Source organism: Lucilia cuprina, chromosome 2 (assembly GCF_022045245.1).
Source record: "Lucilia cuprina isolate Lc7/37 chromosome 2, ASM2204524v1, whole genome shotgun sequence".
NCBI classification, from domain to species: Eukaryota; Metazoa; Arthropoda; class Insecta; order Diptera; family Calliphoridae; genus Lucilia; species Lucilia cuprina.
Genome location: NC_060950.1, coordinates 44,467,499 through 44,482,563, shown reverse-complemented (window position 1 = coordinate 44,482,563; position 15,065 = coordinate 44,467,499). Strand labels below are relative to the sequence as shown.

Here is a 15,065-nt window from a genome sequence, read left to right as displayed (position 1 = left end):
GGCTGATAGTTCAGCCTGTAGTGGACTACAATTATTCTGTATCTTAAAGCTTATTTTAGTTCCAAATTCAGGGATGAAAATGCCAAGAGGAACGAGTGGGAGGTTCCCCTATTTTAGAACCATCTGTATATACTAGCAGGGTTCTTGGGGAACTATTCTCCTCCAGTGAAGAGTTTTCGGATATTGTGTATCCGAAGTCCCTGTTTAGGAAAGGTTTGGGTGAGCAGTAATCAATATTGTCCGGGAGGAAAGATGTTTCCTCCATAATAGCCGCATGGCCGTATGGCCTGTGTGTCCAAGCATTTATGGCATCGAGTCTGAGGGCAGTGATGAGTGCCAGTTTTCTGGCTATCAGATCCGTTGGGATCCAATTAAGCATTGGGAATAGAGATTTGGTGGAAGTTGTTCTCAGTGCTCCTGTTATAAGGATTGCTATCCTTCTTAGTACCTTATCAAGAAGTATACAATTGGAGTTGTTGTTCTGTGCTTTCCACCTTACAACAGCCCCGTAAAAGAGAATATGTTTAATAACCGCTTCATAGATCCAATTTACCAGTTTGGGATTTAGTCCCCATCTTTTGCCTATGGCCATTAATGTTCATTGCTATTAAGGCTTTATTTACCCTGGCTTTGATATTCTCTTTCCATGATAGTTTACTATCAAGTATCACCCCCAGGTATTTCGCACTGTTCGAAAGTTAGAGTACGACTCCGTTTAGTCGAGGTAGGGTAAAATTTTTGATCTTCAATTTCCTGGTGTAGAGTACAAGTTCGGTTTTACTAGGGTTTACACTCAAACCACTATCAACGCTTTATTTACTTAGTAGATTGAGTGCTGTTTCGAGTCTTTGAGATATCGTATTCAGATGGAAACCTGATACTGCTACCGCAACGTCATCCGCGTATGCGACGGTCTTGTCCAAGGGTGTCCAATTTCATTAGTATGCTGTTTATGACCACATTCCATAAAAGTGGTGATAGGACTCCACCTTGAAGTGTACCCCTGATTGCCATTCTTTGAATACATGCCAAGTAGCCATGGTATAACTAATTCTGCATTATATTGCAGGTCAGCTGGAATTATGCCGTCCGGACACGGTGACTTATATGGGTTAAAGCTGTTTATTGCCCATTGCTCGACTATAGTGATTCCGATCGGGGTTTGACAATAAGTTTGTGGTCTTTCCATTTGACGTGTTCCCCCTGAACGGGTTAAGGTTGCATTCTATTGTAAGAAGAAAAAGACAAAAACATAGAATTACAATAGAATGCAACCTTGGAAACAGATGTTCAGGGGGGAATTACTGAAGGTCAGATGGAGGAGATAGAAAAAAAAGATGACGAAGGATAAAGAAAAATGGCGGGAAAAAATGATTCGGAGAATTTTTGGGAGGAAGAAGAAGAAAAGTTTTTTTTGGAGAATCGAGGAGGCGAATGAGGGAGGACGGTGGTTCCGGAAGCCTATAAGTTTTCTTTTTTTTTTGAATTTTTAAAAAAAAAAATAAATGAAGAAGATAAAAAAGACAATATACGGTTTAACAAAACATATATTTAAAACAAAACATACATTGATTTAAAACAAAAAAAATTTGATTGACAACAAAACATTTACTTAAAACATAACATATACATATATGAAACAAAATATATAAAACACAAAGTTAACACAAAAAAAACATAAAGTTAACATAAAATTGAGTGAATTTGGTACAAATAAAGCATCGACATAAAAAAAGGAAATATATACAATACAAAGCGCTACACCAATAATAAAATATTTCTCCACAAATACAATTTACATCTAAAACAAAATTCCTACACCTAGAGTGGACATTTCGGACGACAATCGGACGAAACTAGAGACCATACCACCCATAAGGGAAATTTAATGGTTATACCTTTTTTTTGGGAAACATAGATATTTGGTTTTTTTTTGTTGCCAAAATCTAAGGGCCACTGTTGCTTTGGTAACTGATACTTAAACTGAGCTCAGGTTAGGGATAGTTTAGAGTCTTTTACCCAGTGTACCCCATTAAACTTTCCGCACGGACTGATTTTACGAGGACAGGCCTAGACCAACGACAACTGGACTTCTAAACTCCACGGTATGTGGATTCTGTTCCCGATGGTAACCTATTAGTTTCAAGGTGAATTATGGAGATGGTGTGAATAATACGAGGTAAGTGAGAACTTAAAATCTGACTGTAGGGGTAGTGTTAGGGGCAAATTCTATTTAAATTAGCCAAAGACCACCAAGGAGGTTTACTTTTACCCTTTGGTATCGAATGTTTGCATGTTCTTCTTGTTGCTTGATTAAGAGAGCGTGTAAGGTTGTCTAGAGCTCTGTCAATATCTGCTGTTTTGTTTATTTCCGGCGTATTTTGAAGAAGACTTGTCAGGATTCGATTTCGTTCTTCCCATCTTGTCTTTCTTCTGTTTAGAAAGAGGTTTTCCTTTTCTGTGTTTTTTCTATCGAGAATACGAGATATCTATGATCTGAAAAGGAACAATCTTCCGATACTTTCCAGTTTCGGATTATGTGTGAATGACTTGTATTTACAAGCGTTATGTCCAGTACCTCTTGTCTATTTGCAACTACGAATGTAGGTTCTGAACCTCTATTTAATACTTCAAGATTATGGTTTAAAATGAAGTCTAATACAAACTCATCTCGTGTGTTGATGTTGGTGCTACCCCATAGTTTATGGTGTACGTTTGCATCTGCGCCTATAATAACAGGGATGCGTTTTCCGTTTGCTGCACTGTCTGGTCGTGCGCCATATAGCAGGAGAGAATCCATGTTGTGGATTCCTCTGTTTCCCATGCTGCGGTTACTGTATCTTCATCACTGAATGAAGATATTTAGGGTGCTTTTAGCAAGTATGCAAGATCTAATGTTACCTGTGCCTTTTGCGTATAGTATTTCGTCCATTTGTTCGTCAGAGTTAGTGGTTCGTGTGGTTCCGCCGGAATAACCGTGGTTGATCTCGATCTGCGAGGTATCTCACTAACCGGGATCACGTCAAGTTTTGCGCCGGGCCACACTTCCCCTATAGACGTAACCACTAACTTAAGCAGGTTTGCTGAGCGCTCGTTCGTGCACGCCAGCAGTTTGATGTGGCCTTGGTACCAGCCAACATCATCATTCTGCGGAGATGGACCGGGATTCTCTTTGAGAATTTTCCAATACACCTCCAGCATTTTTTGACGAATTATCAACCATTTGTCCTGGGAGATAGCTCAGTCGTTGACACTCTTGTCAACAATGGTCCTAACTAGCGGGTTTTTAGCAACTTCGCTGTAGGTCTATTGACTGTACGAGTCTCGAACTGCTTTTGACGTTTAGTCTTCGGCTGTGGGACTGCCTGGAGAGCATGTTCTTCCTCCGATCGCTGCCTTTTAGGAACTGCAGATGTAGCTTGGTCCGCTGCATCTGAGGTTGTAGGAGGGTCAGAACACTCCGGCTGAGCCAGTAGGGCTTTAGCCCAATCTAGGGACGATTTTTCGTCCGTGGTAAGCGCATCGACCGACTAAACTCCAAGTCGCTCGACTAAACGCATGGCGGCACGCCTTTAAACAAAAGTCTTCCTAGATGGATCTTTGTGACTAGGGGTGGTTTTCGTTAGCCGTGAGGGCGGTTGAGGGAGTATTAGTTGGACTCGACATCGAGTTCGACGATCCAACCTGTCCTCGGATTTGTGAATGGGGAACAGGAGGAGTCCTGTTATCATATATGACCGTCTGTTATCAGATGTATCATAAATCATATCAGCACTCTATAATCTCTTTACATATCAGTAGACCATTTGTCAAAAATGTATCCACTGATATGATAAAAGATTATCCAGATTCATGCACTCATCTAGATATGACAGACTTGTTAGATCATTTGTCAGAAATGTATCTAGTCAGGTCTGCCTTATCTCCAGCTAGCATCGTCGTTTTTGATCATTATGTCCAATGTGTCGAAAAAGTCCATGCTTAGCTCCCCCTATCCGCCACCTGGGACGCGTCCGATGGGAGATCTGACAACTCCACACGGATCCCATATAAGGTCCACTTCCGAAAATCACTTTAATGCAAATATTTCATTGACTACTAGTGTTCGATCGAACGTTCGGGTACGGGTTCGGAGTTCGGTAATTTGAAAAACTGTTAACCAGAGAGTGATTATAAAGTTAAGAAAAGCTAAACATTTAATTTCAATTAAATTTTTGATCTCATTTGTAACATTAAAATTTTCTATGTCCTTAATCTCAAACGAATTAGACATGTCTGTCAGTCAGTCATTGGATCATAAAGGCCCCTATTCTGCATTTCAATTCGAATCGAAATTTTCTCCGTTTGGCAACTTTTGTATTCTGCATTTCGATTCGACTCTCCGTCACATAAACAAAAACTTACAAAAACGTTGGTACGATCGAAACGCAGAAGTGATATATCTCGAGATCTATATATCGTATCGACTTGAAATTTGAACTATGCTTTCAGATTAATATTTTCTATACATTTTTCAATTTATTAGATATATACATATTAAACTGATTTATGACCGATATTATATTTTTACCTCGTATATCAATACCCAATTTACCTGGGTATGTATACAAATTATATGTCAGTTATCGTACAAAAATTAAGTTTCATTATTAATTTTATGTTTTATTAAGGAGTGAGATCGAAAAATTCTTAACATACATATATGTTTATAAAAAAGAAACCACTAAACTTACAGCTCTATTTTTTTTATTTGATTCAAATTATTATTACAATTTACAAAAAAAAAAATATTTTTATAGTTTTAATCACTAGTAATAAAATTTTGAACCCTTTTCGGAAACCCTTCCATTAACGTTTTTATAGTGCTTTCTGTCACTTTGCTCGAACATCTAGTCCATCTCCGTTTAAAATCTACCACACTTTTGGACACCTTTTTTGTACTCTTCAATTCTCTTTTAACAAGAGCCCAATATCTCTCCACTGGCCTTAGCTCCGGGCAGTTTGGAGGATTTACCTCTCTTGGTACAAATACCACATTATTGTTCTTGTACCACTCAAGGGCTTGTTTACCATAGTGACAGGATGCCAAGTCAGGCCAAAAATAAGTGGACACATTATGAAGTCTTATGAATGGAAGCAGCCTTCTTTGTAAACATTCCTTGATGTAAATTTCGGTATTTATAGAGCCCGTTGTAACAAATGATTGGCTTCTTTTGCCGCAACTGCATATTGCTTGCCATAACAAGAACTTTCTGGGAAATTTTGTCTGCTTTTGGGTCCTAAACTTTTCTTCAACATTCCCTCGAGCATCAGCAACATAAAACTTTTGACCTGGAAGTTGCGAAAAATCTGCCAGAACATACGTTTCGTCATCCATTATGCAGCAAGAATATTTTTTTATAAAACTTGACTTCAATTTCCGTGCTCTGTTTTTGGCCTCTAAATTTTTAGCAGCGTTCCTGTCAGGAACTTTTTGAGCCTTGTATGTTTTTAAACCTGCATTAGCTTTAACTTTTCGTACCAAATAGTCCGAGCACTGATCTAACCGAGCTGCTTTCCTACCGGATGTGTTGGGAGCTCTTTTGAAAATGCGTTCTATTTTTTTGGCTTTAGAAAAATCATGTGGACCATTCCTTCTACCTGAACCAGGTTTTCTATCAACTGACAAGTTCTCCCGGTACTGTTTAATAACATTGGAAACAGTTTGACGGCAGACCTTTGTATGCTTGGCCAACTTTTTGTAAGACCAAGTTGGGTTTAGTTGAAAATATTTAATAATTTCAGTACGCACTTTTTTCTGGTCACTCATTTTAATCAGATTAACAAAAAATTAATATAATTGACATTACACATAATAACTGACATGTTTTTCAAAGGTAACTTGATCAAAAAAAAAAAAAAATCAAATAATACTTTGGTTGAAAAATGTAATGAAAAACGTGTGTTAAGAATTTTTCGATCTCACTCCTTATTAGATTCTTGTATCTTTAAAAAAATTGACCTAAACAACAAATTTAGTTCCAAATACAGAGTCGGTTCTATAGTTGAAACGAAAAGTCAACTTTTTTTATTTATTTAAAAGACGACTTTTCGACTTTTGCATTTTATGAAAAGTTGATTTTTAGACTTTTTTCATTTAATTAAAAGTCGACTTTTAGACTATAAGTATTTTATAAATAGTCGACTTTTCGACGTTTTCCCACTTTTTCGACTTTTCGATTTTTTCGACTTTTTGACTATTTTCGATTTCTTTCGAATTTTTACCGACTATTTTTTGACTTTTTTCGAGTTTTTCCAACTATTTCAGAGTTTTTGACTTTTTTTCCACTTCTTTAAAATTTTCGACTAATTTTTACTTGTTTCTTTTTCCGACTTTTCGACTTTTTGAAGATGAATCCCACAGATGCCCCAGGAACGGAGCTGTGGCGGCTCAAAGTAGGGTACCTACGACATGTAAAATTTTTAAACTCGTGCCATTTTTTTTGTTTTTCACCCAAATACAAAGATTTTTATATTTTCTGAAAGCGCGACGAGATCTTGAATAAACATGCTTGAACATACTACTTATCTCTTATAATATCCGAGTTATAGGCATTTAAAAATTTAGTGATACAAAATTAACCATACCTTGGTCCGCCTTTTTTTGAATATCCGGCGTAATTTTGGACCAAATGGACTCAATTTTTTCTTGTTAGACAACAAAATTTCCAATAATATACAATAATATACAATATCATTTACAGATCCAAAAATATACGTTTTTTAATTTAAAAATTCAAAAAATTTTAGATTTTTGCCGTTTTTTGCCCAAAATGTGTCTTAACTCTTTTATTAATAAAATAAAATTTTCTTTAAGAACATATAACAATTTTATAGTTTTCTAAAAGGTATCTTTACGCAGAACGCTTTGGCGTAAAAAACTTGTCCTATTTTTTGAAAATGTTGCCACTGCGTCCTTCCGAATATGACCTATTTTTTATCAAAACTTCAACTTTGGGCGACATGTTCTAAAATCCCAAAGCTGGGATCAGAAAACTGAAAGCAGTTTTGGAAACTTCAATATGTTTTCTATTTACTCCAAAAGTATTTTCCCAGCCCTGAAAAAAATATGGACCCTATGGGCAAAAATGTAAAAATCCAATTTTTCAATCTTATTTTTGGGAATTGCGGGATGCCCTATGACCTTTTCAATTTTTTTTTGCATTTTCTTATTTGAAATGACAAATTTAACAAGCGTTGAAGATTTCATTGGGTTTTGTTCATAAATAAAGATTTTGTCATATATTACATATTTGTTAAATTTCTAAAACTATGATTTATATCAAAATTTTAATAGGGTCGCAGATAGCTACAACAATTTAGTCCATATTTATTAATATCATTTTTTAGTTAGATATGGAAATTCTCGACCCTTTACAAAAAATTCCAAGCCAATATCTCAATTACATTCAAAAATATGTTCATTTAAACCTGTATCCTTTAATTTCATATTTTTCATATATATCATATATATATATATTATATTATATATTATATATATATATATATATATATATATATATATATATATATATATATATATTATATATATATATATATATATATATATTATATATATAATATATATATATATATATATATATATTATATATATATTATATATACATATATATATAATAATATATATAATATATATATATATATATACATATATATATATATATATATATAATATATATATATATATATATATATATATATATATATATATATATATATATTAAGATGTTTGGTTCAAGGAGCTATAAGCATTTAAAGTTGTTACTAATACATAGAAATAAAAGTCACACGTACGTATTCTCGAATAATAAAACAAACAAAATATAAAAAGTAAACAACACAGTAATCCAGTGATGCCACATATAATCTTAAAAAATATTAAAAATTTCATATGTATTCATTTTACATATGCATACATATTATTATAATCTGAATATTTAATTAAATTTCGATTTGGGAGGCGGAGCACCCTTAATGTACTCTAGTTTACATAAACATTTGTATAATAAATACATCCTAATATATATTATAAATATCTTTGTAAGTCTGTTCGTTTGTTCGCCAATCACGTCTAAACAGCTGAACCGATATTCTTGAAATTTAGAACGTTGATGGATCTATCTTTGGAAAGTGTTATAGGCTATTTCGTTTTTCAAAACTTGAACTAGGAGGGCGCAAAAATGGTGTAGAATGGGTGAAAAGCGGTTAAAATTAGTACTTTTGAGCATAAATATCAATTATGGTCTTTATTTAAGCCAAAAAAATATTCCATTAAGCTTTTCAAAGTTTCAGGAATATGAATTAGCATAGTACTGTTGCGAAAGTTGGACCAAAAGGGGGAAAAATAGGACAAAAGGGAGAAAAACTGCAAAAATTAGTACTTTTGTGCTTTGAGACCATTTCTTCTGTTCTAAAGCAACTTTTTATAGTACCGGAAATATGCATATTTTGAAAGCCCACCCAAATGGGATAAAAAATTGAATTCTGTATTTGCTGTATAAAATATCAAAAAGACACCAAATTTTAAATATTAATATTTTAATGGAGCAAAGGACTAACAAATATCATATTTTTGGGTGATTTAAATTTAACGAATAAAAAAGTATAATTACTTATTTGTTATTTTGGTACTTTTACGAAATTTCTTATTTTACAACGTTTTAAAAAATTATGTTTTTGCAAAGCATCAGGGGTTAAAAGGGAATTTTGTACTTTCTCTTAAAAAATAGGGGGTAAATGAGATTTTTGTAAATTGGCTGACTACCCATGAGGGGAGCGGCACCTCCCATATTAATTAAATACAAGAATTCGTTTATCTTGAGATAATATAACAGCTAGGCTCCTCAGATTTTGTCGGGCCACTTCAATGTCAATATGATTATTTAGGATAAAATATGGGAGGACTAGCGGTAGGGAGCGTGGTACCTCCCATATAAATTAAATAAAAAATTCGTTTAATAACATTAACATCCATCTAAACATTTTGGGCAACAAATTGGCGGACTACCCATAGGGCTTAGAGCCCCTATATAAATAAAATAGAAAAAATTTGTACATCTGAGAATCTATTAGATTATTATCTTTAAATTTTACTTGAAGAATTTTGACATTCACCTGAACATTTACCCCTTTATTCACAAACAATACTTTTATTTTATAAATGGTTTATAAATTAGATTTTAAATGGAAATTTTGTTTTATAATCCTTTTATAAATAACAAAATTTGTTTGTGATTAAGGGGGTAAGAGTATAACCAGCGAACTTTTAATATGGACTTGACATCTTCCTTATGAATAAAATGCAAAATATTGTTTACCTAGGAAAATATAGAACTAGATTCATCAAATTTTACATAAATTACTTCAATATTCATCTGGAAATTTTGGAGGAAAAAAAGGCGGACTTTCATCTGGAGAGCTTGAAGCCCTCACATGAATTAAATAGAAAAAATCATATATCTAAGAAACTACTAGAGCTATAGTCTTCAAATTTTATATGAATAACTTTGACATTCATTTAGAAAATAACGGGCGGACTTTCAATAGGGTCTTGGCACCACATATACGAATTAAATACAAAATTTCGTATATCTTGAAAACTGTTAGATAATTCCAATTTTTCATAGATAGGTATTGGTGAATTTACAATAATTTGCTTGGCATCACTCATATGTAACATATTGTTAATCTGGAAAACTATTGTGGTTAGAATTCTCAAAATCTTAAGGTGGGGTTTTTATTTATATTAAAGGGTAAAACAAAAAATATGTTATATCCCAAAGCATAAGAATATGAATTATTTTTTAGGAATAAAAGTATATATTAATTTTAAGCAAGTATAAGAAATAAATATATCATTAATTTATTATTTTAGAATTTAAATGAAATATATTGTCATCAAGAGAAATTATAATAAATCTTTAAGAAACATTTTATAATTTAGTAACTAAATAAATATTTTTTTTTTGATATTATGTATTTAATTTCGATTGGGGTAGCGGAGCACACCGGGTATTAGCTAGTATAACATATAATAAAAACTTAATTATTTAATTATATTTAAATTTTTATTTTTTGGTTTAAATAAAAACATTTAATGTATGAATATTTCTATAATCACATTTTTTGAGTAAATTTGATTTTTGTTCCATGAAAATTTAAGGTTCAACGTCAAGTAGGTCAATATTAGGGCATTTCAGAATATTGTTGAGATAGCATGGCAGGGCGGTTAAAGACCATTTTAATGAGAACGGCCGGTATTTAAGGTTCCAATAATTGAAGCCTTTGTGGTCGGGCTGTTAAAAATGTGCGCTTTTTTACTCAAAAAGCCTTATCAAATTGCCTTGAAGGATTTTATAGTAGCTTAATGGGCTGGGACACCAAATTGACCATATAGTGTGAGTAATAGGATTCACACCCATTTTGACACATTAATGAACTCTAGAAGACGTTCTAATTAAATGTTTGACAATTCGGATAGATCACCAAAATAGGTCGATCCAAGCGTCCGAAAATGAGCCTCCGCCAAAGCAGGACAATCGCAGAGTCTCTTCTTCATCCTCGTTTTGACGTGGGCCACTATGTCGAAGTCCAGGTAGCGGTAATCAGAGGAGCAGTCATTGGAGACATTCCACTCTTTGATCAGTTCTATGTAGTTTGTACTAATAGCTGTAATATTCAGAACTTCCTTTCTGTTTGTCACAACAAAAGTAGGTTCTGAACCTCTGTTAACGACTGATATATTAAATTCTAATATAAAGTCAAGTAACTCACCTCTACTGTTAATGTCTGAACTGCCCCAGACACTGTGATGAGCATTTGCATCAGCGCCGATTATCGCAGGAACGTGACGCCTATTTGCTTCGCGCATTAATTCTCTGACCAGGTCGTTTGGCGGTTGGTCACCATGGTCATGCGCCATATAGCAGCTAAGGAGCCAGATGGTGGAGTTTCCGGTCTCAAGTGCCGCCGCTACCGTATCCTCATCGCTGTAATCAGATAGAATGAAGATATCTAAGTGATTTTTGGCCAGAATACAGGCTCTAATATTTTTATATTGCCTGCAGGTTTTGAATACAGAAGTTTGTAACCTCTAAGAGATAGTCCAAGGATTTCGCCGTGGTGGGTCCATGGTTCTTCGACCAAGATGAGCTCCTCCCCTCTATCAGCCATCTGGAGGAGCAAATCATCTGATGCTGCCTTTGAGTGGTGAAGGTTAATCTGGGTTACCTTCACCAACTGCAAGATCAGGATCATACACGACAGTGACGTCGACGTCCTTAGGATCGGAATCCTGCGAACTGTCTCCATCCTCCGCTAACTTCAGATTGCCAAGAAGATCACCCATTATACCTGTGGTAGACTGGGAGTCTTCTAGGTTCTCAGAACCAGCGGGATCGTCGGCTTTTTCGTATTCCTCTTTGGGCGGAGCCTCCAGCTTGGTACCAGAGGCGGCGCTGCGTTTGGCGTCACTGCGATAAATGCGTAGGAAGATACTATCAAAACCATAGTAAACTTTACCTCCGCATTCACGCAATGGCGCCAACGTTTCCTTATTAAGGACAACAGTCGCCTTTCCGACATTTCCCATCGGGGCGGAAACTCTCACCACCTTCCAATCATGGGTAGGTAAATGAGGATTTCCGCTTTGGAGGAACGCCAGAATTTCCGCCGGGTCATGTGGCTCAGTTAGGATGGTGGCAATTGATCTCGGTCTGCGAGGAATTTCGCTTACCGTGATCACGTCCAACCTTGCACCTGGCCATACTTCCCCAAGGGACTGATTAGCTAGCTTGAGCAGAAGCGCAGAGCGCTCATTTGAACAAACTAGCAGCTTAATGTGACCCTGGAACCAACTACCATCATCGTTTTGGGGGCGGGTCCTGGATTCTCCTTTAGGATCTTTCAGTGCACGCCTAGCATCTTCTGACGGATAGTCCCCTATTTTTCCTGGGAGATGGCTCCGTCGTTGCTTTGTTGCCTTGGTCAACAATAGCCCTTATCAGAGGGTTTCAGCCACTTCACTGAAAGGCCTATTGATGACGATGGTTTGCGCCTGTTTTTGACGTTTAGTCGGCTGGTCGTTCGGCATAGAAGAAAGGGTCTCCTCCTCAGATCGTTGCCGTTTAGGCGCCTCGGCAGCAGGTCTAACCACATCTGCCTCAGCTGGAGCCCTTTAGCCTAGCCGGGAGGCTTTTTGCCCAATCGAGGGACGATTTCTAGTCTTTCGTTAAAGCATCGTTGGGTTTGGCGACATGACGCTCAACGATGCACTCGGCGGCCCGCCGATGAACGAAAGCCCTTCTGGAAGTTGTTTTGTTGCATTTTTGGCCTACTGCCAGGACTAAATACTGCCGTCCCACTGGGAGCAGACAGACCATCAAGCCGTCCAATCTGGAACAGACGCATGATGGATTTCGGGACTTGCACACTTAAGTGCGTGAATCAACGGATTCAAAACTGATTGCCCTGTCTCAGTGACAGGAGAAGCAAATCAACAGATCGTTTCTTACAGACCGCCCAATGTGGGAAACAGACATCTGTTAGGTGGGAGGGGTAGTCCTTTGATTCTGACCATATAATTTTATAAAGAATTGAATTATTATACTAATCATATGTTTCTATTTTTCAGGACAAGAAAAATAATTACACCATACACCATTGGGTTTGTGCTGATGTTTATAACGCACAATAATATTGGTCATTTCATCATTTCTGAGTCGATTTAGCTATGTCCGTCCATGTAAACCTTATAATCAAACTATAGGTCGCAATTTTAAGATAAATCAATAAAATTTGGTACATAATATTCTATTGTCCCAGCGACGAAGCCTATTGAAAATGGTTAAGATCGGTCCATTATTTGACCTAGGCCCCATACAACTGTACCCGCTAAATATGGCTTCTAAGTTCAATTATGTTTAATTTACTCGTATCTGGACAAAAAAGCTGCAAAACCAAGTTCTATACTAGTCTTGATGACTCTCATGAACTTTATAATTATAGGGCCTTATTTGACCCCCCTATAAAATCCCCTTTAAAATATAACTTTAATATTCACAGTTTTATTGAACAATAAATAGCTTAAGTATATTTGAGGCAAGGTACAATTTAACTTATATGCTTTATTATGTAAACTAAATCACACTTTATTCGTATACAGGTGTAGGGTATTATATGATCGGCCTTGCTCGACTATAACTTCTTACATGTTTTATTTTAAAAAGATTACTGTGATTTATAATAATTTTCTATTTTTATTTTTTTTTTTTAGTTTAAAAAATATTGTGAGCCTATTTTGCATATGGCTGGATATTCAGTAGAAGTTATTAAAACGAAACACATAGGACATGCTAAATTGTTAATGGAAACGCTACATCAGTTGCCCGATGTCGTAGTTGTTGCTGGAGGTGATGGTACATCATCAGAAGTTGTAACTGGACTATTAAGAAGAAATGAAGAAGTGTGCCCCATATTATTTTTGCCTTTAGGCGAAAAAAATTGTACTGCTTCTAGCTTGGTACACAATGAATCACAAGGAATGTTTGGCTCTGTTAAATATTTGTCGCAATGTGTGCTTTCTTTAATTCGATGTCGTATACAATACCACCCTGTGATTAAATATGAACTTATTGAGACTGATAAATCTCACGAAATCCGTAAACCAATTTTTGGTTTATTTGCATTCTCGTGGGGTTTGTTAAAGGATATAGACATTAATAAAGAAAAGTACTGGTACTTTGGTGCATTAAAACACCATGTCTCCGTTTTAATGACATCTTTAAGCGAAAAATTTAATCAAAACATTTCAGCAAATCTCGTAACCACACCACCATGTCCTGGATGCAATAAATGTGATATACAGGTAAAAAATAAATCCTGGTTTAATGCCTCTAAAATATTGAATCCTGCATTACCCACTCAACAACTAAATCAAATGCCGAAAAACAAATTTTGTTCAAAAGAAGAATCTTACAAAATTGACGCCAAACAGATTGACATTACATGCCATAAAAACTCCGATTCATTTTTTGAATTAAATACAAATGTCATTGAAAATATATCCTCTCGGTCGGACTTTTTAAGAAATATGATAAAAGAAATGAAAATACAACCTTCAATCTCTCTTGAAAGTCGTTCAATTGAGTTATTACCTATTGGGTCTGAGCATCAAACATATTATATAGATGGTGAAGGCTATGACGCCCGACACATTAAAATCACATTTGTACCAAATGCATTAAAACTTGTTTTTTAATTTTAAATAAATATTTTATAATTTGATGTAAATGCGTATTATTAAATAAAACAATTTTCCATCAAATAAAGTAAATAAAGCTCAACGGTTTGTAGTAAACATTACGATCTTTTTTATTTCATCTGTTCCTCCAAGTGAAACACATGTACTTTAGTTAACTACATTTTATGGCAAATTTTGTGAAATTTTAATAATAGGTCTACATCAAATCCTTTTCATGAAAAAATTGTTCACTGAATTATTATTTATCAATGTTCAGAAACTCAGTTTTCTGGAATCTTCAATCAGAAAACTGAATTATTATTTTTCAATGTTCAGAAACTCAGTTTTCTGGAATCTTCCAATCAGTATTAGGTATTTTTTCCGAAATAACATCACTTTCAAGATACTTGTTTAAATTCAGCTTTAGTTGCGTCAAATGGTTTTTTCATTTATCAGATTAACTACCTAGAGTTCCTACTCCCTAGTAGACTGGTACCCGTATGATTTGAACCTTACCTCTGGGAAAATATTCAGTTAAAGCTTTCTTTCAATCCAAGATTTAATTCTATCACCAGATATCTGTGGGCACTATATTTATTCTAATCTAATTTATACATGCCGTTATTGCTCGGACTTCTGTCTGGAATATATATTCTGATATAGATACATATATAGATACTGATATATTCTGTGTCTGGTATCGATCAGTCTGATAATTGTGTATAACCTTCAATGTGTCCAGTATACATTGATGATGTGTTTTTGG

At 35.0% G+C, this 15,065-nt stretch overlaps 1 protein-coding gene across 1 annotated transcript in view; it reads left to right on the top strand.

The window, feature by feature from the left end:
* LOC111688671 (acylglycerol kinase, mitochondrial) overlaps positions 1-14,416 on the top strand; it is a 15,881-nt gene extending 1,465 nt beyond the window's left edge. Inside the window, exon 3 of the mRNA XM_023451172.2 lies at positions 13,334-14,416. Coding sequence (XP_023306940.2) covers positions 13,334-14,317 — 984 coding nt within the window. The 3' untranslated portion in view covers positions 14,318-14,416. The remainder of the gene's footprint in view (positions 1-13,333) is intronic.
* The last annotated feature ends 649 nt before the right edge of the window (positions 14,417-15,065 follow it).